General features: G+C 43.2%; 1 protein-coding gene across 12 annotated transcripts in view; it reads left to right on the top strand.

Moving 5' to 3' along the window:
- Positions 1-24,995, top strand: part of LOC145360325 (uncharacterized) — a 319,226-nt gene that overhangs the window by 177,023 nt on the left and 117,208 nt on the right. For 10 of the 12 annotated variants that reach the window (XR_013889688.1, XR_013889690.1, XR_013889693.1 and 7 more), the window contains 3 exons: positions 6,564-6,714; positions 10,258-10,461; positions 14,273-14,462. Coding sequence is in view for 1 of the 12 variants with exons in the window: in XM_080215517.1 (XP_080071643.1) it covers positions 6,564-6,714; positions 10,258-10,461; positions 14,273-14,462 (545 nt within the window). In the remaining 11 variants the exon portion in view is untranslated. Of the gene's footprint in view, positions 1-6,563; positions 6,715-10,257; positions 10,513-11,854; positions 12,061-14,272; positions 14,463-24,995 lie in introns of those variants that run through there. The other 2 variants (XR_013889697.1, XR_013889698.1) reach the window with 2 other exon arrangements.

The raw sequence follows: 24,995 nt of genomic DNA on the forward strand, positions 1-24,995 counted from the left end.
CTTCACTACTCTGTCCAACCCTTCAAACATACTTTCACAGGACAGAGAGGTTTCTGCTCCATGGGAGGAATCACTTGTATTAAAAAGAAAATTGATGTCCCTAGTGGTTAAACCACAGTGGCTATTAGTGTTACGATCAGTTGAAGAAGGGTCAAATGGTTCCCTCTTTTCCCACTCCTCGTTTGACCACAACAGGCATTTTCTTTAAACAGATGCACTGGCTAAATCTGTGGCGTTTAACCGTTTATATGCTGTGACCATAAAAGATTTCAATGAATTCTTTAAAAATAAAAGATTTTTTTTGTCAAACTTAAACCTGGTCTAAGTAACGTAATTGTTACAAAAATTGTTCTGACTTTTGATAAAACACCCAAGTACATGTGTCTTTGAGACACGTGTGTGCGCGCACATACACACACACATACATGCACACATATACATGCACATACAAACATGTATGCATGCGCACACACGCACACACACATACTTTAAAGATATAGACTCACAATTGATCTGTTCTTCTAGAAACAGCACCACTGGGTTGAGTTCTTTCTCAATTTTGTGGTACCTAAAACAGTGCAAAACTTGCCATTTGAATGGAGAGAGAGAAGGAACTCACTCAGTATCTCAGATGCATGTCTAGTTCTGTAGAGAAAACACAAACAGGATTGGTTTAGTCATATCATCTTCTCTCCCACCTATCCCATGACCCAAATATGGTTGAGGCTAATGTATTCCAGTAACTTTGATTAGATAATGGCCAGAAATTCCTCTCTCATCCAGGGCCTTATTGTCCAAGTGACCGTGCCTGATTGTTTCTCTCCATCCATTTGAGTATCTAGGTAATTGTTTATATGCTTTACTAATGGGATGGAAGATTATCCCCTACAGTTGTTCCTGGTGCAGCTTTGCAGGCAGGTTCTCTCCATTCAGTAGTTTCGGAATGTAAACGGTACAGTGATGCAAATGTGTAGCCATCTTTGAGTATGATCCCAAGTCACTGGAATGAGGCTTTAGTCTTTTTTAAAACAAAATCAATTGGGAGTTTCCAGTCAGTAATTCAATTTTTTTTTGATATAAAAATGGTTTCACAACATTAGTCAAAAAAAACCCTTGAAAAAAGCAGTAGTTTTAATTGGGTGTGGCTCAGTTCAGAACTCTTTGCACAATTAGAGTAATTGGTATCTTGATGTTCGAGACCTAATCTAAAGCTGAAGAAATCCTTGTCAGGGATTCATGTGAGTGCCATTAATCCCTGCTTTTAACTCCACTGCTACAAGCTATTAGTAAGCTCTCTTGTTGGTTTGGAAACTACTATCTTTTGTCACCCTGCAGAATAATCAAATGTTTGACTCCGGTTTATAGTTGCTGCAGTGAGTCTTCTGTCTGTATGTTTTGTAATAGGTCCTCCATTGTTTCAGGACACTTTTACACGAGGAATTATTTTGCCCATTATTTTCTTTCCCCATTTTGTGTTATGGTCTGTCCTCCAAAGGGCAGAGAGTTCCATCGGATATTAGACCTCAGTTTGCCACCTTTGCTTGTGTAATCAAAGTTTTAAAGGACTGTCCTTAAAAAGGCATTGAAAGCTGCAATATGTGAATGTTTTAGTCCATTTAGTTGATATGAAGAAGCATGCTCCACCTACTTTTATTCATTTGTTCTCTTTTTTGCCTGACCAATTGTCCCCCCTTCAAACCTAAAGGCATCAAGTCTTCTCTGGAGATAATTCAGCTGTCAAAGCATCTTACTATTCTCTTGGTAATCTCTCCCATGCCATGTGCCAATTATAGACCAGGTATGCTCCTGGTTTGCCTCTTATCTGTGGTTTTCTGTCTCCCAATTGGAAAGAATTAAGGTGGGGGTGGGGAGTTTGGGGGGGGTGTCACAGTAGCATAGAGGTTAGCAGTGCTGCCTGACAGCGCCAGGGACCCAAGTTCAGTCCTGGCCTCAGGTCACTGGATGTGTGGAGTTTGCATGTTCTCCCCGTGTCTGTGTGTGTTTCCTCCACAGTCTAAAGTTGTGGATTTGGTTGATTGGCCATGTTAAATTGACTATTAGTGTTATGGGGATCAGCAGGGTAAATATGTGGTGTTATAGGAATAGGGCCTGGGTGGGATTGTGGTCGATATGGACTCAATGGGCTGAATGGCCTCCTTCTGCGCTGTAGGGATTCTATGATAACTCTGGGTCTCCTCAACACTCCCAACAGTAAGCTACCTTGTTTGACATTGACGCTCTTGTGTACTGTCACCCTGTAGGTTTTTTCCTAAGTTTTCACTTCTTTCTGCCTTTGCACCTGCTTAATTTTCATAAAATTGACCAAGCATTTGAGTTATAGTTCAGTGAGGCCTTTGATATTTATTCTTGGTATATCTGTTGGTGTTTCTTCTGACAATGTGGATTTGTAACCAGAAATCGTAGAATTAAAATAATTGGCGGAAGAACCAGGAGGAGAACGTTTGTAGTTTTGAAGTTTGTTCGGATCTGGAACATGAGGACTGGAGAGGACTCATTTTCAGGCTGAGAAGGAAAAGCTGAGATGCAGGACTAAACTGGACCACTCTTTCAAAGAGTATGATGGGCTGAATGATCTCTTTCTGTGCGGTGAGACTCTGATTCTCTGTTCATTCCACTTTATCAGATGGGATACGAATCCATGGTCTTTATTTTACCACACTTACAGAACAGTATTTGCTTAGCCCATAGCATTTTGAGAAAGAAGCATTATTCCATATCAAAACCCTGTTAGTACCCAAATCTATAATTAACTTAAATATCCATCCCTGTGAAACTCTTTAGTACGACTAAGTCTACCCAGTCTTAGTGAGGATATTTCTGCAGGAAAGAATTATTCTTAGAATAAATGTATCTATAGTGTGTTTTATAAACAGTAAAGAGAAAATCAAATAATTAAGAAAGTACAGATCGATGTCAAATATTCATCCTTTTACTTCAAAAGACAGATCACAGGTGTTTGTACAAATAAGCTGTGCTCTCAGTTTGATCTAAGCGCTTCCCTTTGCTAAATCTATCTCTACATTCTAACTGTGTGTGGCCTGGAAGGTCACTGGCTGTTGTAAAAAAGGTTTTGATGGCACTGTGAGATGCTGCTGGGCTAAAATTCTCTGTAAGCCCACCCACAGATGTGAAAACATTGACTGTGTTGCAGTTTTAACCTCATGTTGATGAGGTGTGTTGTGGAGTATAAACAAGGATCTTATTGCAATGTTTCTCTCTCTAAGATGGACCTCAAAACAAATAAGTGGGAATAATCCTTTTAACCCTCAACCTGACGTGCTGAAAGAATTCCAATGCTGTATTTTGTTGGATAGTGTAACATATTTTGGATGGACAGGTGTTTCCACTCCTATACTTCACATTTAGTCCCTACCCTTTGCCAGCTGGTGGTGGCTGCCAAGAGAAAGACCATGTAGGGAAGAAAGAATAAAAGGATAAGAAAACTCTTAGTCGTAGCATAACTTCACTCTGAATTCAGCTGCTATGTTATGTAATGTGTGAACTGGCAGGTCACTTGCTCACCCAGGTGTAGAATCATAGAATCCTACAGTGTAGAGGGAAACCATTCGGCCCATCAAGTCTGCACGGACCACAATCCCACCCAGCCCCTATCCCATAACCGCATGCATTTACTATAGCCAGCCCCCCAGCACTAAGGGGCAATTTAGCATGGCCAATCCACCCATCTTTGGACTTTGTGGGAGGAAACCTGAGCACCCGGAGGAAACCCACGTAGACATGGGGAGAATGTGCAAATTCCACACAGTGACCCAAGCCGGGAATTGAACCCACTGTGAGGCAGCAATGCTAACCACTGTGCCACCGTGCCACTCTCTTGGAGTTACATTCATAGAGAATCGAGAAGAGAAATCAGAAAGATATATTGTTTTAATTCATTTATGGGATGTAGGCATCACAGCATTTATTGCCTACCCCTAACTGCCATCCATTTCAGAGGCCAGGTAAGGACAGCAGATTCTCTAAAGGATATTAGTAAACCAGATCGTTTTTATTAGTCAACAATGGTTTCAAGCTTGGACTTTTAATTCCAGATTTTTATTGAATTCAGATTTTACCATCTGGCACAGTGGGATTTGAACCCATGTTGTCGAAGCTTGCCCTGGGTCTTTGGATTATTAGTCTACTGATGATACCACTATGCCACTGCCTTACTTGGACAAAATCTATCCTCATCCATGTCTTTGCTACCTCTACATCCTCCTATTCCAGTTTTCTCCCGATTTCCCTGTAAACCTGAATCCATGCAAAATATTAGTGTCCCTATCCCAATTCAGACAGGGACCCATTCACAGTTGCCTCTGTACTCACACGGCACCCGTTGTAGTCCTGATTCACTTTGACTCCTGCAGTGCTTTGATGTAAAAATTCTCATCTTGATTTCAAATCCCTCAAGGCCTCACCTCTCCCTATGTCTGCAATCTCTTCTAACCCTACCAATTTCCAAAATCTCTGCTCTCCAATTCTGGTCTCTTGCTTGTCCCAGATTTCTATCAGTTAATTATTTTGTTGGCCATGTTATCCGCTGCTTGGTCTTCAAGAATCGGAATTCCTGACCTAAATCTCTCTGCCTGTAACAATTAAAGACGGATATTAGAGGGATACGGCCCCCGGAAGAGTAGGGCGTCTTAGTTCAGATGGGCAGAATGGTCGGTGCAGGCTTGGAGGGCTGAAGGGCCTGATCCTGTGCTGTAATTTTCTGTGTTCTGTCTTTGTTCTTTGTCTTTCTCCCTCCTCCTTTAAAATGCTTCTTAGCACCTACTCTTTGACCAAGCTTTTGGTGACCTGTTCCAATATCTATTTATGGCTCGGGGTCAGATTTGATCTGTGAAACCCTCTGGAACGAATGTTAGGTGAAGATGTCCAAAAGTTTACTCTCAGCCAGAAATGTCTGAACATCTTTACCTGCATATGTGAGGCAGCATGAGTTGTTGCATGAGTCATGTTGTGCTGCAACATTCCAGCGTTGCTACTCACAGTGAAAAACTCACCAAAGTACTACTAGATCTCGAGGATTTATGCTTTCGTATGGAAGCTTGGAGATATTTGCATTTTTCAAAATGAGACTGTTGCTAACCTGAAATTCCATGTGAAAAATAGGAACTGGCTCCAAACCCATTGAAGTGAGCAGAGCTGTGCTTTCTTTCCCATAAACCATTTAGGTACAGGATACATTTCTTTCTTTAATTAAAATGTAGTGACTCTGGAAGGGGTGGGTAGAGGGTGTGTGGAAAATGAAACCTGGCGTGCCTGTGGTGGAGCTGTTTAACCGTGTGGTTCTCACAATTTTTAATGGAGCCTATAAAGCGAGAATGTTTGGTGGAGATAAGCTGATTCTATAGCAACCGTTTGGGTTTGGCAGCCTAAAATTGTGGAGTCCTGTCAAGTTAATGACAGTCTATCTACGAGCAATTGATATGCCTCCTGTTCAGTACATTATTGTTACTGTGTTGGACTGGACTGGAACAAATCTGCAAACCTGACTGTGGGTGTTGTCAGGTATGATGACTGGACCAATCCCACAACCTGAGGGGGGAAACATTAAGACCGCATCAAGGTCAGTCAGATAAAATGACTACATAACAGCACAATGCAGAGAACCCAGTGGCTGCAATTATGTTTCATGCCTTTCATCATTGCTTTTGTTACCTCTGAGCATTGCTATTCCAACACACCTCTCTGGCTGCGCTCTCACATTCTACTCTCTATAAAGTTGAGGCCGTCTGCCCATGTCGTAACTCAGCACAAGTCGAATTCACCCCTGTGCTCGTTGACCTACATTGGCTCCTGGTTGAACAATATTTTGATTTTAAAATGATCATCCAATCCCTCCATGGCCTCTTTCCTGCCTATTTCCTCCAACTCCACAAGCTCTGAGATATCTGTGCTTATCAAGTTCTGACTTTTCAGTAGCCCTGGTTTTAATTGTTCCATTTGGAATTTTCACAGTATCTTCATTGCAGTTTTATTGTAGGCCTACCTATGACACCAGTAAATAAACTTTAAAAATATTGGTAGCCATCAATTGCTAAAGCCAAGCTCTGGAATTCCTTCTACACCTCTCTGCCTGTCAGTCTTCATTTAAGACACTCCTGAGACTACTACTTTCTCAAAGCTTTTGGTCATCTGACCTAATATCTCCCTATGTGTCTTGACGTCATATTTTGTTTTGTGATGCTTCTGTGATGCAATTTGTGGTGTTAAGTTGAAGACGCTATATAAATACAAGTTGTTGTTGCGAGGTTTATTTCTCCCCTTTCCGCACCCCCCTCTCTCTTCCCCTCAGTCTCTGTGCGTACAAAAACTGTATGGCACGGGAATGAGAAATTGCATGAGCAACACCACAATCGTTACCATGTCAAATGAGAAATTTGGAAAGGGTTTAATAAGTACAAAGAAATTTACAGTCTCAGCAAACTAGAAATGTTTATTATCATCATCTACACAAACAAAGTCAACAAAAAGACATCCAAACGTTGCACTAGTTGAACTGAACAAATAATTCTTCTCCGTCCTGTTTGCAGGAGGAACTATGGAATCTGAGAAGGATGCAGTTAAACATTTGTGGACAGGTAAAGGATCCAGATCACTCAAGACAGCTCCGCCTGAAATTCTTGGAAAAAGCAAAGAGTTATATTGGTGTGCCATATGCGAAGAAGTACCACGAGCCAGGAAGTGAGTGTGTCTATGGGGATTTAAACAGCATGGGATGAGGTGTTTGTTATGTAATCTCTCACATTTCTTTCTACATTGTGTGGGGGATAAGTCAGTCCCTCCTGTTAAGTATGTGTAAGCAGATGTAATGTGCCACATTTTAGAATAACATCCAAAAGGCATCTTTAATGTTCACTATTCCCTTTTCAATTTGGATTACGCAACTTTTAAAATAACGATTGGATCTATTTCTGTTCCAAACACAAACTGAAGCTCCACAAAATGTCCATTCACTATAAATGTCTTCGCCATTAAGCAAACGAATACTGTTCTGCATCGACACTTTTCACCAGGAAGCAAAATAACATTTAATTTTGTATTCGCATTTTGTCTGCGGGTGTGTTGGTTTCTGAAAGGTTTCCCAATATCCCATTTTTGCATCAGGTGAAACGAAAACTTGTGGAAACCTCTGTGACAGGTTCGAACAACGCCCACTAAATGACTCATTAAGAACTGATTAACAAAACAGCCCTGTGGCCCTTCTCATTCCTGTACGAAAGGCAAACTCATAACAAAACGTTTTACTTTCCTATTGCTCAATCATTACTCTCAAGGAGAAATTAGAGACCAATTTGGGTTTACTTTCCAATTCAGGAAGCCCCATTCAGTGTGCAGAGCATGTATTTCACCTGCGTTAGTAAGTGACCCGGGTGAAGGGGGGGGTTGTGGGGGGAGATGCCAAAGCATTTGTGACTCTCATGAATGCAGGTATATTACAAAGAAATTTGTAATAATGCTGCACCCTTCACATCCAAAGTGCTTAACTACCAATTAAGTCAAGTGTAAGCAAACATAGCACAGAATTTAAATACACAGCAAGGTTCCCCCCCCCCACCCCCGACTCTCCCCAGACAGCAACGGGGCAAATCAGATCATTTTGATGTAGGCTGAGAGATATTTGTTCGACAGGATGCCGGCGATGCTCTCATTTGAAATGCTGCCATGGGATTTTTTTAGATCTGCTTGAGAGGGCAGTACAGGGCCATGGTTTCACACTTTGTCAGAAAGACGGCACCTTTTATGCTGAGGCACTCCTCCCTCAGTTAAGTCCTGGAGCATTGACCTAAATGTATTCAGCTTGAAGCTGAATGTAGGTTCAGGAAACGCTCAGACAGAATGTCCGCTCAGTGTTCGAGTTTGAAATGAAATCTCTTAAATTACAAGTGAATGTGCGGTGTCTTCTAGAGATTTTGCTTAGGAACCCAGAAATTGTTGTTTCCTCACAGATAAATTAAAATTCCTTTTTAAAGACTGCTAAAACTCCGCGCAAAGTGAATCTCCCTCTCCCAAAGGAAGGGCGGATGTAAATTAGCACAGGCCCAATCCATAGTGTCTCTACAGAAGGTGGATGTTCATTCCATCGAGCTCACACTGACAACAATCCCACCAGGTCCTATCCCCATGTATTTACCCCACTAATCTCCCAATACTAGGGGGCAATTTATAATGGCCAATCCACCTAACTTGCACTTCTTTGGAATGTGAGAGGAGACTATACCACCCGGAGGAAACCCACACAGGCAAGGGGAGGATGTGCAAACTCCACACAGATAGTCCACCCAAGACCGGAATTGAACCTGGGTCCCTGGTGCTGTGAGGCAGCAGCGCTAACCACAATGCCACTGTGCTGTGCAGAGTACAATCGGATGTGATCATACATATCAGGAGTTGGAACTGTTTCTTTAGCAGAAGTGTCACTAACCAAAAGTGGGGGTAAATACACGGTGTTACGAGAATCGGGCCAGGTTAGGATTGTTATCAATGCAGATTTGATGGGCTGAATGGCCTCCTTCTGCACTGTGGAGATTCTATGATTCTGGGAATTGGGCCTGTGCTACTTAACAGCAGCCCTTCCTTTGCCATATTCATATTTATTTGTGAAAAGAGGGAGATGAGAAGAATTTTGCAGCAAGTTGTTATGATCTGGAATGTTCTGCTGACAGGATGGTTGTTGCAGATTTAATACGTTATAACTGTCGAAATTGAATTGGATACACATGCAGAAAGGATTCAAAATGCGGGCAGTGAGAAAACATCCACCCAATGGGATTAATTGGATAGTTATTTTAAGGAACTGCAGGAACAGTGGGCTGAATGGCCTTCTTCAGTGCTGTATGATCTTGTAACTCTGAGATGAGGCTTCCCCAGATTGTCTCAAATCAGCACCAAAAATCAATCAAATGCACCACTGATAGTGGAAAAAATGTTAAATATAAAGCACAGTGTAGCAGGAAGCCAGTTTTTAAAGATGTTGCAGGGCAGAGGGAGCTTTGCAATTTGTCTGCCATCAGCCCAGCTACCTGCTCTGAAATAGGCTGTGAAAACACTATGTTGTTCCACTCTGCACTTCATTACAGTAGAAGGGTCTGGGATATACAGGGTTAATGTGGAACTGAGTACAGGGCAGTCCACACAGTTCATGTAAGAAGATACATGACGTAGGATCAGTGTGGTGTGGGTCAGAGATGTGTTAAAACCTAGGATGGAGATAGCACCTAGCTTGTACCCTTTATTTTCATATTTGAATGCAGCAGAATAGAATAGAAGCCCTACAGTGCAGAAGAGGCCATTCGGCACATTGAGTCTGCACTGACTCACTTACAAAATAATCCCACACATTTCCCATGACTAATCCATCTAACCTCCGTGTCTTGGGACGCAGAAACTAGAATCAGAAGTAAGCATTTTGTCTTTCAGGCCTGCTGCGCCATTCATTTTGATAATCATCAGATTATCCTGACGGCCCCCCGCCCCTCCCAATATGCCTTGGTTCCTTTATCCCCAAAAGCTATACTTAATTTCTTCTTGAAATCACACAATGTTTTGGCCTGAACTACATTTTGTGGTAGTGAATTCCACACATTCACCACCCTCTGGGTGAAAAAATTTCTCCTCACCTCAGCTCTAAAAGATTTTCCCCTTATCAAAGAAAAAAGAACAAAGAAAATTACAGCACAGGAATAGGCCCTTCAGCCCTCCAAGCCTGCACCAACCATGCTGCTTGACTAAGTGAATACCCTCTACCCTTCCGGGGACCATATCCTTCTATTCCCATTCTATTCATGTATTTGTCAAGATGCCCCTTGAAAGTCACTATTGTGCTTCCATTACCTCCCCCAGCAACAAGTTCCAGGCACCCACTACTCTCTGTAAAAAAGTCTGCCTCGTATATCTCCTTTAAATCTCACACTTTAAACCTGTGCCCCCTAGTAATTGACTCTTCCACCCCAGGAAAAAGCTTCTGACTATCCACTCTATCCATGCCTCTCATAATTTTGTAGACTTCTATCAGGTCACCCCTCAACCTCTATTGTTCCAGTGAAAACAAACCAAATTTTTATAACCTCTTCTCATAGCTAATGCCCTCCATACCAGGCAACATCCTGGTAAGTTTTTTTCTGTATCCTCTGCTTAGTAAAATGAATAAAGTCTTTATGGATCTGCAAACATTCATTCCAGTGTTCACAATCTGCAGCTACTTATTGCCTAAATTTTGTTTGTCAGCTTCAGAATACGAGTCTCCTTTGTTCCTGGATTGCTGTGGTCTGGTGAGAAGAGTATTGCGGGATCTGAAAGATGACTTTGGATTTGTAATTGGACCAGGAAATCAGGCTTACTACTTTGACACCCTTCCCATCTCGACAACTCAAGAGAAGATGGAACCTGGGGATCTCGTGTTTATTTCAGGGACCTACTTCAATCGCAAGAGTATTGTCAATTCTATCATCTACCATTATTGGCTGCTCCCAAGCTAGTTTTGTAACTACATCTCAAACTTCTGTTTTTTTTCGTTCTTCTTCGTTTTCAACTTACTTGTTGTTCTTGGATTCCCACAAATTAGTATGCGACAAGTTCTCAACTTTTTGTTATTGTAACCCTCCTACCAAGATGTGTGTGAACAGAACCTCAGAGATAACTGACCCTCGGATCCTTCCATCCATCCTGTAACAAAATTCCCCACCTCAGTGCTGTCCTTCTGTAATAAGTCTTTGAAGGTAGAAACCCCTTCACCAAAATCCCTTTGTTTACAAACTCTGACAACAGTACACAGAGTGCTATCAGTCATGTGCCAGAGGAACTGACACTCCTGAGGCGAAGTCTTCCTTATTGGCCTTAATCAAGGAGTTCATACTCCAATAGGCTAACCTCAATGGCCTGATTGAAGTCATTACACCTTCCTTCTCAGTAACCCAGTCAAGAAAGATATGAATTCAGATTTATGTCCTTGCACTCTGAGCCATGGTCGGGGTATAATGTACTGCATTAGACCTCTAATTTTGTTATAGAAACATAAGCACAGAAATTAGAAGCAGGTGTAGGCCATTCCGCCCTTCACCATTCATTTGGATCATGGCTAATCACCAAACTCAATATCCTGATTCCCCCCCTTCCCCCATATCCCTTGATCTCTTTAGCCCCAAGAGCTACATCTAATTCTTTCTTGAAATCACACAATGTTTTGGCCCCAACTACTTTCTGTGGTAGTGAATGCCACACATTCACCACCCTCTGGATGAAGAAATTTCTCCTCATCTCAGTCCTAAAAGGTTTACCCCTTATCCTCAAACTATGACCCCTAATTCTGGACACCCTGACCATTGGGAACATTCTTTCTGAATCTACCCTGTCTAACCCTGTGAGAATTTTATAAGTTTTTATGAGATCCCCTCTCACTCTTCTAAACTCCAGTGAATATAATCCTAACTGATTTAGTCTCTCCTCATACGGCAGACCTGCTATTCCAGGAATTAGCCTGGTAAATGTTCTTTCTACTCCCTCTGCATAGTATCTATGTAGCGTATGTTACGTAGTGCATCTTTCAGAGTTGCTCTCATGAACAGGAGTTACTGGATTTTCTTAAACAATTACTATGCTAATTCATTGGTCCAAGTCTGTAGAAGATGGAGCTTTTCTTATTTTTTTAAAAACACACAATGGGGAAGACTATATTTGAGAAGGAAATCTTTGCAGTATTCTCCTATCCACAATAATCCATCAGAGCTAATAAAAACAGAAAACGCTGGAAAATCTGAGCAGGTGTGGCAGCATCTGTGGAGTGAGAAGTTGTTAACATTTTGAGTCCAATATGATTCTGTTTCAGGAGCAGTCAGAGCCCCAGACATGTCATCTGTTTATCTGGAGTGGCACGGTGGCACAGTGGTTAGCACTGCTGCCTCACAGCACCAGGGACCCGGGTTCAATTCCCAGCTTGGGTCACTGTCTGTGTGGAGACTGCACATTCTCCCTATGGCTGTGTGGGTTTCCTTCGGATGCTCCGGATTCCTCCCACAGTCCAAAGACGCGCAGGTTAGCTGGATTGACATGCCCATTAGTGTTAGGGGGACTAGCTAGGGTAAATGCATGGGGTTATGGGGGATAGGGCCTGAATGGGATTGTGGTCGGTGCAGACTCAGTGAGTCAAATGGCGTCCTTCTGCATTGTTGGGATTCTGTGAAGCTGAGGACTAGAGGTTGGTGATTGCTGTAAACTTCCTCCTCTATATTTCAATACACAATACCTTTGAATTTATTTTTAGCTTCACCACGGACACGTGCTATCTCAAAATGGACAGCCTGTGTGATACAGCTGGTCCGTGATGTGAAGTGATGCCAACAGCCTGGGTTCAATTCCTGTACCGGCTGAGGTTATCCAGGAAAGTCCCAGGGGTATCCGTGTGTTTAGAAGTGTAGGTCCATAATGGAGAACCTTGAGAGCTGATATGCTCCAGGATACCAACAGTTAACTGCTCCAACTGAGATCATTCAGTACAGTACAGAGTTTGGAGCATTAGATTATATTCTCCAATGAACTTTGGAGAAGGGAGAGAGTTGTAGGAATTAATGTTATCTAGGAGAGAATGAATAGGAGTTCATTATTTCTTGCTGAAGTCTTCATCTTCTTGGGCAGTCTCTCACAATCAAGGATGACTTGCTTCCATTCCAGTTCATTGAGTCCTGAGATGGCTGAGAAGTCCAGTGCACAGTATGCAGACTCAGCCACATTTGGGGCAGCTGGTGCATGAATGGTTGTGTCGATAGTTTGTTTGGATGTTGTGTGCTCCCTCCAATGCTGCAACTTTGCCTCTGAACATTCTTGGAGAAGTCTCTTGATATTTTAAAGATTTTTTTGAAATGTATTTATTAATGTCACAAGTAGGCTTATACCAACACTCAGAGAAGTTACTGTGAAAATCCCCCAGTTGCCACACTCTGGCGCCTGTTCAGGTACACTGAAGAAGAATTTAGCGTGGCCAAGGCACCTAATCAGCACATCTTTCGGACTGTGGGAGGAAACCGGAGCACCTGAAGAAAACCCATTCAGACACAGGGAGAATGTGCAGACTCCACACAGACAGTGACCCAAGTCGGGAATCAAACCCGGGTCCCTGGCGCAGTGAAGCAGCAGTGCTAACCACTGTGCCCCATGATATGTTCAATGCTTTCCCAGATGAGCCTTCCCTAATTTGATTTGTTACAAAGTCGGGATGTCCTATGAGCTGGAGGAGATGTTTGACCTTTTACGGGATACTTTGAAGACATTCCTGAAGCTTTTCTGTAGTCCACCTTGGAGTCTACTCTGGCGACTGAGTCCTGAGTGGAGCAGTTACTTTGGGAGCCTAACTTCAGACATAGAAAACATTTCGTGCTTAGTGGATCTGATTTAAGTAATTAGCACCTTGATGCTGGGTAAGTTAGCTTGGGAAAGGAATCTGCCGCTGGAGTGTATTGGTTGCCATTGGATTTGGAGGACTTTGTGAAGGTCGCTGGTGGTATTTCTCCATTGTTTTGAAGTGCTTGCTATGGGTTGTCCAAGTCTTCAGAGTGGGTCAGGAAGAAGAATGCATTTGAGCAGGGTACTGTATGGGGGATGATGCTGTGATCTTGCTGAAGCAAGGTATGTGGTGAGTACATTAAATTGTAAAAAAAATCTGATTTATACATTGATTCAGCAAAATAAGTACCCGAGTTAAATCCATGAGTTAGCTGGTTATATTTATACCCAGCTGCAATTTACATCAGAAAACCCCATCAAAACAGTACCCCCAAGAGTGGTTAGAATGTGGAACTCGCTACCACAAGGAGCAGTTGAGGTGAATTGCATGGATGAATTGAAATGGAAACTACATGGGGGGGGATGGACTGGAAGAGCCTGCCCGAGGTCATGGGACCTTTGCATGGACCATTGCATAGCCCGCTACGATTCCTGTGGCGGGCGGGATGGGAAAATTCCATGTGATGAAGTAGAAAGGAGAAAAGATTCCAATGGGATTAGACAAAGTAGGGTGGAAGAAGACTTTTCTGGGACATAAGCACTGATGTGGATCAGTTGAGCTGAATGGGCTGTTTCTGTGTTATACGTTCTAGGTAATTCAATAATATGTATAACAATTAACCCCGTTCAAACTCGGGTCCAGTATTAACTCCTATGATTACATTCATCCATGCTCTGCAGCTTGTTTTAAGTTTTCTCATATGCACCTTAATGAAATTCTGAACTCTTTATTTTCTTTTCCTCATAGCCAAATGCCAGCCACATGATATTGTCCATGTTGAGATCTGGACTGGAGATGGAGAGAAGACTCTCGGTGCTCGCTGGGGGAGGGGCGTGGTGCAGTATTTTGATTCCTACAAGTTTGTTTCCACCTCTTATGGAGATATGAAGTACCACTTTAAATCGATCAATACCTGGCTGCAGGGTCTCTGTGTGAGGTAGGTGTATGGCTATATCTGAGGATATCCTTCTGGAGGATCTCAACCAATGAGTATGGACATAGGAGACAAGTATTCCCTTATCAATTCAGGATTTAGAATAAGCAGATGATTAAGGGGTGGCATGATGGCACAGTGGTTAGCACTGCTGCCTCACAGCGCCAGGGACCCAGGTTCAATTCCCAGCTTGGGTTGCTGTCTGTGAGGAGTCTGCACGTTCTCCCTGTGTCTGCCTGGGTTTCCTCCAGATGTTCCAGTTTCCTCCCACATTCCAAAAGTCATGCTGGATAGACTCATTGGCCATGCTAAATTCTCCCTCAGTGTATCCAAACAGGTGCTGGAGTGTGGTGACTGGGAGATTTTCACAGTAACTTCATTGCCATGTTGATGTAAGCTTACTTGTGACTAATAAATAAACTAAATTAAAACTAAACTAAGAGCAAATAATAAAAATTTACCAGATGCCCTTTTTGACTGGAGGATCTGGTTGAAGAGTCATTCTTTGTCTTGTATGCATATACACTTGGGACAGCATTGGAGATGTGGGAAGTTTGTTGTCAGAACATAAAACCATAAGCAATTGGAACAGGATTAGGTTATTCAGCCCTTCAAGCCCACTCTGCCATTCAATTAGAACATGGCTAATCTACTTCAACACCATTTTCTTGCACTATTCCCATATTGCTTGATCTTCAGATGCAGGAATCTATCAATCTTAGTCTTGAATATATTCAATGACTGAGCTTCCATATCCCTCTGGAGAAGAAAATTCTGAACTGTCCACTACCCTCTGAGTGAAGAAAGTCCTCCCCTTATTCTGAGACTGTGACCCCTAGTTCTAGACTCCCCCAACTAGGGGAAACATCCTTCTTCCATCTACCTTATCAAGTTCTATAAGAATGTTTGAATGAGATCGTCTCTCATTCTTCTAAACTCCCAGAAAATAAAGGCCCAGTCTATTTAGCCTTTCCTCATAGGACAACCTCACTATCTCAGGAATTAGTTTGGTGAATATTTATTTCACTCTCTCTATGATAAGTATATATTTCCTTTGGTAAAGAGACCAAAACTGCATAAATTCCAGGTGTGGTCTCACCAAGGCGCTACATAATAGCAATAAGACATCTTTACTCATATATATGAAAATCCTCCTTTAATAAAGGCCAACATGCCTTTTGACACCCTAATTGCTTGGTCATCTATGACTCATGAGAAAAGGCGCCCAAGTTACTTTGAACATCGATACTAACCAGCCTCTCACCATTTAAGAAATACTTTAGGTATCCCAGTAGCAGCCGTTATGCGGGCTTCCCACTGGGCTCACAGCCTTCATGCATCTCCAAGACTAAGATTTTTGATGTAATCAGTTCTGCCCTGATTTCTGGCATGGAGCTGATTATTGTATGGAAATCTCACCATAATTGTCATTTCCATATGATTGGTGGGCCAGGGACTGAATTCTCTGGGCCTGCTAGGGTCTCCCCCCCACCTCCTGCCAGACGTGGTTCACTCCAGTGGAATTTACCACTGTTCCCCACTAACAGGATACAGGCGGCCTGATTCCACTGGAGAGAACAGAGGCCACTGAGGTCCCCATGGGAGATTGGGGATAAGGGGGTGTGCCCTTGGGCACAGTGCCCCTGGAACCCTGGCAATGGTTAAGGGGCAAACTGGCACTGCCCAAGGGGCAGCTTGGCACTGTCCACTGGGTACCGGAGCAGGGCTAGAGGGTGCAGAGCATACTGGGAGGGGTGGGACCTATTGGGCAATCAGATGAGGTGGGAATCTGCTGCCACAACAATTGGGATCGGTGAGGGAGGGAGGGAGTGAGGGCAATCGGGTCTGGCAATCCGGGCTGTGGGGGGAGGTTTGATTCAGGGTTGCACGGGGAAGGGTCAGGGATGATCATCTGGAAGAGCCAGAATTGTTGTGGGGGAAGATCAGGGCTGATGGGGACAGGGGCGGATACCAGGGCCAGTCATCAGCACTGGGGGCAGGGGTGCTTGGATTGTCCAGGGTTGGGGAAGTGTGATTAGGAATATCAGAGCTGGCCCAGGGAGGTCTGGGAGGCCAGCAATCAGGGGTTGGGGGTTTCGGAAGGCCAGGAATAGGACTGGCCAGCGATCTGGAGGCCGACAATGGGGTCCTACTGCGCATGCACCGATCTTGCACTAACAGATCAGTGCATGCACAGTGACTCACTCAGCATTATGCTGCCAGCCTCTCCGGCAGGAATCGGCCCCACTCCCTGATTTTCAGAGTGAATCCTGCTCGGGCACTGTATGATGCAGAGTGTTGGTGATTCATTCTGGAAATCACGCGAAAAAAACCAGCAGGATTTGTTCCCGTTTCCCCACACATTGGGAACTTAAAATGGGAGAATCCCGGCCAAAGTATTTGTTTAGTTTCTCTGCCATCTCGTATTCCCCATTGTAAATTGTCCTGACTCTGCTTAAAATGGACCTTCATTTGTTTTTGCTAACTTTTCCATGATACATTACAGTGTCTGCAACTTGGCCTCCAACTCATCAATTCAGAGCCAGATCCCTTCAACCCTCTGACATTCGCTACACATGGAGTTGTCTTGAATTGCAGTGACATCTAGGCGCTCCCAAACGCTGCAGCCACGATACATCACCTGTCCTGCCATCTTTGTCCAAGAAATGTATTTACTTTTCTTAATTAATATATAGTTTCCATTTTCACCAAACTCCCTTACTCACCAAACGCCCAGTTTCACACACTGTGCACTTCCATTTGTATCACAGCTTTAGCATGGCAAAATGTTCCAAGGTTCTTCACCAACATTTTATCAATCACAATCTGACACCGAGTTGCATTTCAGGCAATTTCAGAACAAATAGTCAAAGGGTTAGATTTTAAGGAAAGCCTTAAAGGATGACGGAATGGTAGAAATGCAGAGAGATTTAGTAAGGGCATTCCAGAGATTAAAACCAAGACAGATAATTGTGTAGCCAGAATGCCCAAGACTCCTGAATTGGAGGAATACACAGATCTCAAAGGGTTGTAAAGGTGGAGGGGGCTAAAGAAATAGGGTGGAGGGAGATCATGGAGGGATTTGAAAACAAGGAAGAGAGTGTAAGTAGACGTTAAATCAATTTGAAGCCAATTCTGCCAAAAAAACAGCAGGCCACAAGTTACCATACACAGATTTCAAAGCAGCAAAAAATATTGTATGTATTGCAACTTTCGACATTGCCATTAATGCTCCTCTCTCATGTGACATAACCTCATACCCTGGTGATCATTTATGGTTTAATTTTGAGATGTGGGCCTCATCATCTCTAGCAGCAGATGTTCATTTGCTTAAAGCAACCCTGAAGTACATTTGCATATACAATTTTAAACACAAATTTGTAATGCAAAGTCTCGTTTGTATTGTATATATTCAACTACCAGTCATGAGCCTTTTTCCAAGGCCTGATGATAGTTTAAAGTTTATTTTTTATTCGCGTCACAAGTAGGCTTACATTAACACTGCAGTGAAGTTACTGTGAAAATCCCCTAGTCGCCACACTCCGGTGCCTGTTTGGGTGCACTGAGGGAGGATTTAGCATGGCCAATCCACCTAACCAGCATGTCTTTCAGAGTGTGGGAGGAAACCAGAGCACCCAGAGGAAAGCCACACAGACACAGGGAGAACATGCAAACTCCAGACAGACACTGACCCAAGCAGGAATCAAACCTGGGTCCCTGACACTGTGAGGCAGCAGTACTAGCCACTGTGCCACCATGCCGCCCATTTGGAAAGCAAGCCATGAATACAGATGAAAAGGCAAATTATGATAAAGCTAAGCTCTGCTTTATATTGTTAGCTGTTTTTAAATCCATTTCATTTCAGTGAATTGGTTTCTCTTCATGAATGTTGATCATAAGGGAGTGGCACAGTGGTTAACACTGCTGTCTCACAACACCAGGGATCCTGGTTCATTTCTGGCCTTGGGTGACTGTGTGGAGTTTGCATGTTTTTCCTGTGTCTGCATGGGCTTTTAATTTGGGTGGCACAGTGGCACATTGGTAAGCACTGCTGCCTCACAGCGCCAGGGACCCAGATTCAATTCCGACCTCGGGTCACTGTCTGTGTGGAGTTTGCACGTTCTTCCATTGTCTGTGTGGGTTTCCTCCGGGTGCTCCGGTTTGCTCTGACAGTCTAAAGTTTTGGGGCGGCATGCTGGCACAGCGATTGGTACTGCTGCCTCACAGCGCCTAGAACCCAGGTTCGATTCCTGGCTTGAGTCACTATCTGCATGGAGTTTGCACATTGTCCCCCATCTGCGTGTGTTTCCTCCGGGTGCTCCAGTTTCCTCCCACACTCAAAAGACATGCGGGTTAGGTGGATTGGCCATGCTAAATTGTCCCTTATTGTCAGAAGATAATGTGTTGCGAATGCAGAATGTGGGAGCTCCTGGACACAGATGTGATCTGGGACAAACACATCTGTACAAATTCCCTTCTTGTCAGCTTAGATTTCCTTGTCTTTCTTCTGGGATCTTGAATTGGATTCAGTTTGAATTTGAACTGACCTTTGGAACAAGCAAGGAGATGGATTCGGGATCGCCCTGTCCACTCTGCGCATTGGCTTTGCAACTTTAAAATGGAGTAAAACTTTAGAAAAATACATTTTTTAAAAGGGGTGACCATGTTCTGAGAGAAATCAAAGTGTGACAACACAGGAAAACAGTTAAGTGATTAGCTGGTTAATATTTTGGTGAATATTTTTGCTTGTCTATCTTCGAAACCCATGTAATTTATTTGTAATTGAAGGTTTTATTATTTTTGGCATGGTTTGCTGACAGTACTAATGTTTATTGGGAGTTGTATCATAGCTTGGTATGGCTCCTGTTCTGACTAAGACAGCAAGAAACTACAAAGGGTTGTGAATGTAACCCAGTCCAACATACAAACCAGCCTCCCATCCATTGACTCTGTCCACACTTGCTGCTGCCTTGGGAAAGCAGTCAGCATAATTAAGGACCCCACACACCCTGGACATACTGACTTCCAACTTCTTCCATCAAGAAAAAGATACAAAAGCCTGAGGCCATGTACCAACCGACTCAAGAGAAGTTTCTTCCCTGCTGCCATCAGACCTTTGAATGGACCTACCTCGCACTAACTTAGTCTTTCTCCACATCCTATGATTGTAACACTACATTCTGCACTCTTTCGTTTTATTCTCTATGAACAGAGTGCTTTGTCTGTACAGCATGCAAGAAACAATACTTTCCACTGTATCCCAATACAATAATAAATCAAAGCAAAATCAAATCATTGTTTCTTAGTTCTTAATTAAGAATAAGAAATAAACACACATAATAAAAATGGCAGATAATGTGTTGTGACTGCAGAACATGGGAGCTCCTGGACACAGATGTGATCTGGGACAAACACATGTGTACAAAGTGTTTGCAGCTTGAGGAACTTCAGCTCGAAGTCATTGAGATGGAAGCCAATCTGCAGACAATGAGGTGCATCAAGGAGGCGCGAAAGTTATTTGGACACCTTGTACCAGGAGGCAGTCACACTCCTGAGGATCGGATCTTCTGATTTGGTCAGTGGCCATGGACAGATGGGTGTGATTGGGAGTGAGGCAGATATGGAGATCCAGAAGGTAGAAGTGCAGGCGCCTCAGCCTTTGCAATTGTCCAACAAGTTTTAAGTTCTTGCAACTCTTACGGGTGAAAGCATTGGATGCAGGGTGGATGAGCAAACTGATCATGGTATAGGAAGCCATTCAAGTGGGGAGAGTTAATAGGAATGTAGCAGTAGTAGGAGACAGTGTAGTTGGTGGATAGACAGAATTCTCCGCAGCCTACAGCAGAAGTCCAGACAGTTGTGTTGCCTGCCCAGTGCCAGGGTTCAGGATATTTCATGTGGGCTGGAGAGGAACTTGCTGTGGAAGGGAAGGGATCCAGGGGCTGTGGCTCATCTAGATCCATGGACATAGATAGAACTAGGAAAGAGGTTCTGCTGTGTGAGTATGAGCAGCTAGGGGCTAAACTCAGAAACAGAACCTCTGAGCCACAGGCAAACTGGTATTGGGTAAATCAGATTAGAGAATTACATGCGTGGCTCATAGATTGGCGTGGAAGAAATGGGCTTCAAAATATGGGGCACTGACACCAGTACTGAGGAAAGTGGGAGCTATACTGTTGAGACAGCCTTCACCTGAAGCATGCTGGGATGGGTGTTCTGTGGAGTTGTATATCTAAGGCACTAGAGAGGGCTTTAAACTGAATAGTGGAGGTGAGGGATCAAGTTTGGGAAGAAGTGATAAATGGAGAAGGCAAGGAAAGAGAGCAAAGTAGAAATAAGGGAAATGATGATCAGAGTGTGGTGGAGGGATAGCACCAGCGGATAAGGCTTGAGACTACAAAAATAGCAAAAAGACAGATCTAAAGACTATGTATCTGAATGCACATAGCATTTGTAACTAAATAGATTAATTGACAGTGCAAATAGAAGTAAATATGTATAATCTGATAACCATTACAGAGGCAGGGCTGTATGATGACTTAGACTGGGACTTGAATATTCAAAGATAGAATTAGATCCAACAGGAAGCTAGGAAACGCTCTGTTAATTAAGGATGACATTGGTACAGTAGAAAGAGAGATTACCTCAGTTCTAGAGATCTAGGTATTGGGTGGAATTTTATGGTCCCACTTGCCCCAAAACCGTACATTCCCACCGAAGGCCAATGGACCTTTCCATGGTCCGTCCCGTGCCTGCTCCGATTCTCGTGGGGGCTTATTAGATAATCATGGGTGATTTAAACCTGCATATAGATTCGACAAATCAGATTGACTCATAGAATCCCTACAGTGCAGAAAGAGGCCATTTGGTCCCATCAAGTCTGCAACGACTCTCTGAAAGAGCATCCTGCCCAGGCCCCACCCTTTGCCTATCCCTGTAACCCCATGGATTTACCATGGCTAATCCAGCTAGCCTGCGCATCTTTGGACTGTGGAAAGAAACGGGAACACCTGGAGGAAACACACACAGACACGGGAGAACGTGCAAACTCCATATAGGCAGTCACCCAAGACCAGAATTGATTTCAGGTTCCTGGTACTGTGGGCAGCAGTGCTTACCACTGTGCCACCATGCCACCCTAAGGCAAAAGTAGGACAGGACTTACTCAGCTAATGGTAGGATGTTGGGGAGATCTGGAGTACAGCTTCATAGTTCCTTGAAAGTAGAGTCACAGGTGGACAGAGTGGTGAAGAAGGCATTTTGGCATGCTTGGCTTCATTGGTCAGAACATTGAATACAGAAGCTGGGACATCTTGTTGAAGTTGCACAAGACATTGGTAAGGCCACACTTGGAATACAGTTCTGGTCACCCTATCTAGGGTGCTATTGGGACTTGATGGTTTCAGTTACAAGGAGAGGGTGGACAGACTGAGACTTTTTTCCCTGGAGTGTGGGAGACTTAGGGGTGATCTTATAGTGGTCTATAAATAATGAGGGGTGTAGATCAGCTAAATAGTCAATATCTTTTCCCAAGATAGGGGGGTCTAAAACTAGAGGGCACAGATTTAAGGTGAGAGGGGAGAGATACAATAGGTTCCAGGGAGGCAATTTTTTCACACAGAAGGTGGTGAGTATCTGAAACAAGCTGCCAGAGGTAGTAGGTACAACTTTGTCTTTTAAAAAGCATCTAGACATTTACATGGGTAAGATAGGTCGAGAGGCATATGGACCAAATGCAGCCAATTGGGACTAGCTTAGTTGTTTAATAAAACTGGATGGGATGTACAAGTTGACTGAAGTGTTAACTTCCCTGATCTTCTTTGAAACAGAACAGAATAGAATAGAATCCCTACAGTACAGAAGGAGGCTATTTGGCCCATCGAGTCTGTACCGCACGCTCCAGTCCAAGCTCTATTCCCATAACCCTCATTTACCCTGCTAAACCCCTGGGCTGAAGGGCCTGTTGCCATGCTGTAAACTTCTATGACCATAACTAGTTAATACTATGTATTTAAATAAAGTAATCCCAAACAATTACTGAGTAAAGTACAATCACCCTACAATCAAACTTTTAGAGACTTATTCGATCCTCATCAGAAATTATGTCCAGGCACATTTACAGCAGCTGGAGTTGGAATGCCCAATTAGTCCTTGCTGCAGTTGTTGCCTAGTAACGATTGTTTGCAGTTCATTGGTTGGGGGATGATGTCGGGGTGTGTTGGGGGCGGGGAGGGTGGTTGTTGAAAGCATAGTGGTGTAAGAGAGGAGAGGAGGGGAAATGATCTGTCCTCAACTTGTCTAACAGGCGTCCATTGTGTGAACAGAACAAATGGTATATTTTCTGAACCATTTGCCTAGTTTTCATTGTAAGTATCCTGTAGGATACGTAGGTAGGTTGAGCATTTTGGAATTAGCAAGTTGTTTAAGTAGTCTAAGTAGAATTAGTTTCTATGAGTTAATTCGGGGCAGCCCTATATGGTGCAGTGGTTGGCACTGCTGCCTCACAGCATCAGGGACTCCAGCTTTGGGTGACTGTCTGTATGGACTTTGCATGTTTATGGATATTGCGCGTTCTCCCCATGTCTGTGTGGGTTTCCTCTGGGTGCTCTGGTTTTCTCCCATAGTCCAAAGATGTACAGGTTTGGTGGATTGGCCATGCTAAATTGTCCCTTAGTGTCCTAAAATGTGAAGGTTAGGGGGAATAGCGGGGTAAATACAGGGATAGGACAGCGGATGGGACTGGGTAAGGTTCTCTGTTGGAGAGTTGGTGCAGACTCAGAGGGCCAAATGGCCTACTCCTGTACTGTAGGCATTCTATGAATTGGTTCCATCAACCATCGTCTATAATTCAGACATATTTTGTGACATTACATGATGACCCAATTCCAATGCTTCCAACTTTTCTTGGTTTTGTCATAAACAATGTCAAAAAATTCCATTCTTTGTACCCAGAAATAAATATGCTTTTGAATGGTTTCTTGGTTGTGTAAAATGATTCGCTGTATGTGGAAGGGATGCACTGGCTTATTAACTGGACATCTATCTCATTGCTGTTGGTGGATGCCTACTTTACACAACACGATTGGTGAATTTTCAAAATAGCAATGGAGACTGCATTTCAAAAGTGACACATTCAATTGGGAATCGAAGTGGGCGATACACAGACCATGCAAAGGTCCGTTAACCACAGGCGGGATTTTCCGGTCTTGGGGAGAGTGAATCTATAAATTCCCTGCCCAGTGAAGCAGTTGAGGCTACCTTATTGAATGTTTTTAAGGCAAAGATAGATACATTTTTGAACAGTAAAGGAATTAAGGCTTATGATGAGCAGGTGGGTAAGTGGAGCTGAGTCTTCGAGAAGATCAGACATGATCTTATTGAATGGAGGAGCAGGCTCGAGGGGCCAGATGGCCTACTCCTGCTCCGAATTCCTCTGTTCTTATTATGTGAGCTGCAGTTCTGGTGATTCTGAGAATTATGATATGATACTATATAAGCATGCATCTTCCGTTATTGAAGAGCAAACATAAACCAAAAGTGAAGGTGTTTAAGATGAAACTACAGGTAAAGCTAACTTTGTTTTGCCAGTTGTTTTGGAAGTTCATTTTGTATCCAACCTTAGAGACTCTTGAATAACGCCAAGCTTCTGACTGTGGAACAGCATTGACGGAGGACTGGGAAAAGATACTGGGTTTGCTTTTTTATTGGTAACATCATTGCGAAAGAGGCAACTGTAGAACGGATCCAAAGAAAAGGGGCAAAAATTTTAAACTGCATGCCTGATCATCTCCTTACTCATTTTAAATATCTAAAACCCTTGGAGTTAGTGGGATTAATCCCTAGATAATGTTGAACTAAACATTTTTTGAATGAGTGGTTAGAGCATATGAATTGTGGCAAAGAGGGGAAGACCCTCTGAGTCCTCCAACATGCCCCATAGAACTGTGAAATCTTTTGCAACACACAAATGTATTCATACCCTACCCCATGAAGGTTATGTGATCTTTCGGGTGAAGCTAAAGCCAGGTAGAAGCTCAGGCCAATTTGAGGAAATATAATCTGGGAAATTCCTCTCCAACCCTATTAGGCAATGCAACCTAGTTCACTCTGACCCTGGATTAATGCCGTACAGCACCAAATTTCTGTACAAGATAATCTCTGCCACAACCAGCAACCCATCCATCTCCTACTTGAAAGATTTCAGTGAAGTTGAACCCATCACTTAAACCAACAGCTTTTTACCAGGGCTCCACTGGGAAATGACACAGCTCTTGACATCTAACCTAATTCTGGACTTATGTAACTTGAAATTGTGACCTTGGTCCTCTCTACTGAATTAAAACAAGCTTCTTACGTGGACAATATCTATTCTCTTTATCATCTCATAAATCTCAATCATATCATCTCCAACTCCATTCTTCTCTTTACTCAAAGGACCTGTGGAATTCTCTACCACAGGCCACTGAATGTATTCAAGGAAAAGATAGATTTTATTTATGTTTTAATGGCATTGAGGGGAGAAAGTGGGAATATGGC

The sequence above is a fragment of the Carcharhinus amblyrhynchos genome, chromosome 30 (genome assembly GCF_965287045.1).
Source record: "Carcharhinus amblyrhynchos chromosome 30, sCarAmb.v2.hapA, whole genome shotgun sequence".
NCBI lineage: Eukaryota > Metazoa > Chordata > Chondrichthyes > Carcharhiniformes > Carcharhinidae > Carcharhinus > Carcharhinus amblyrhynchos.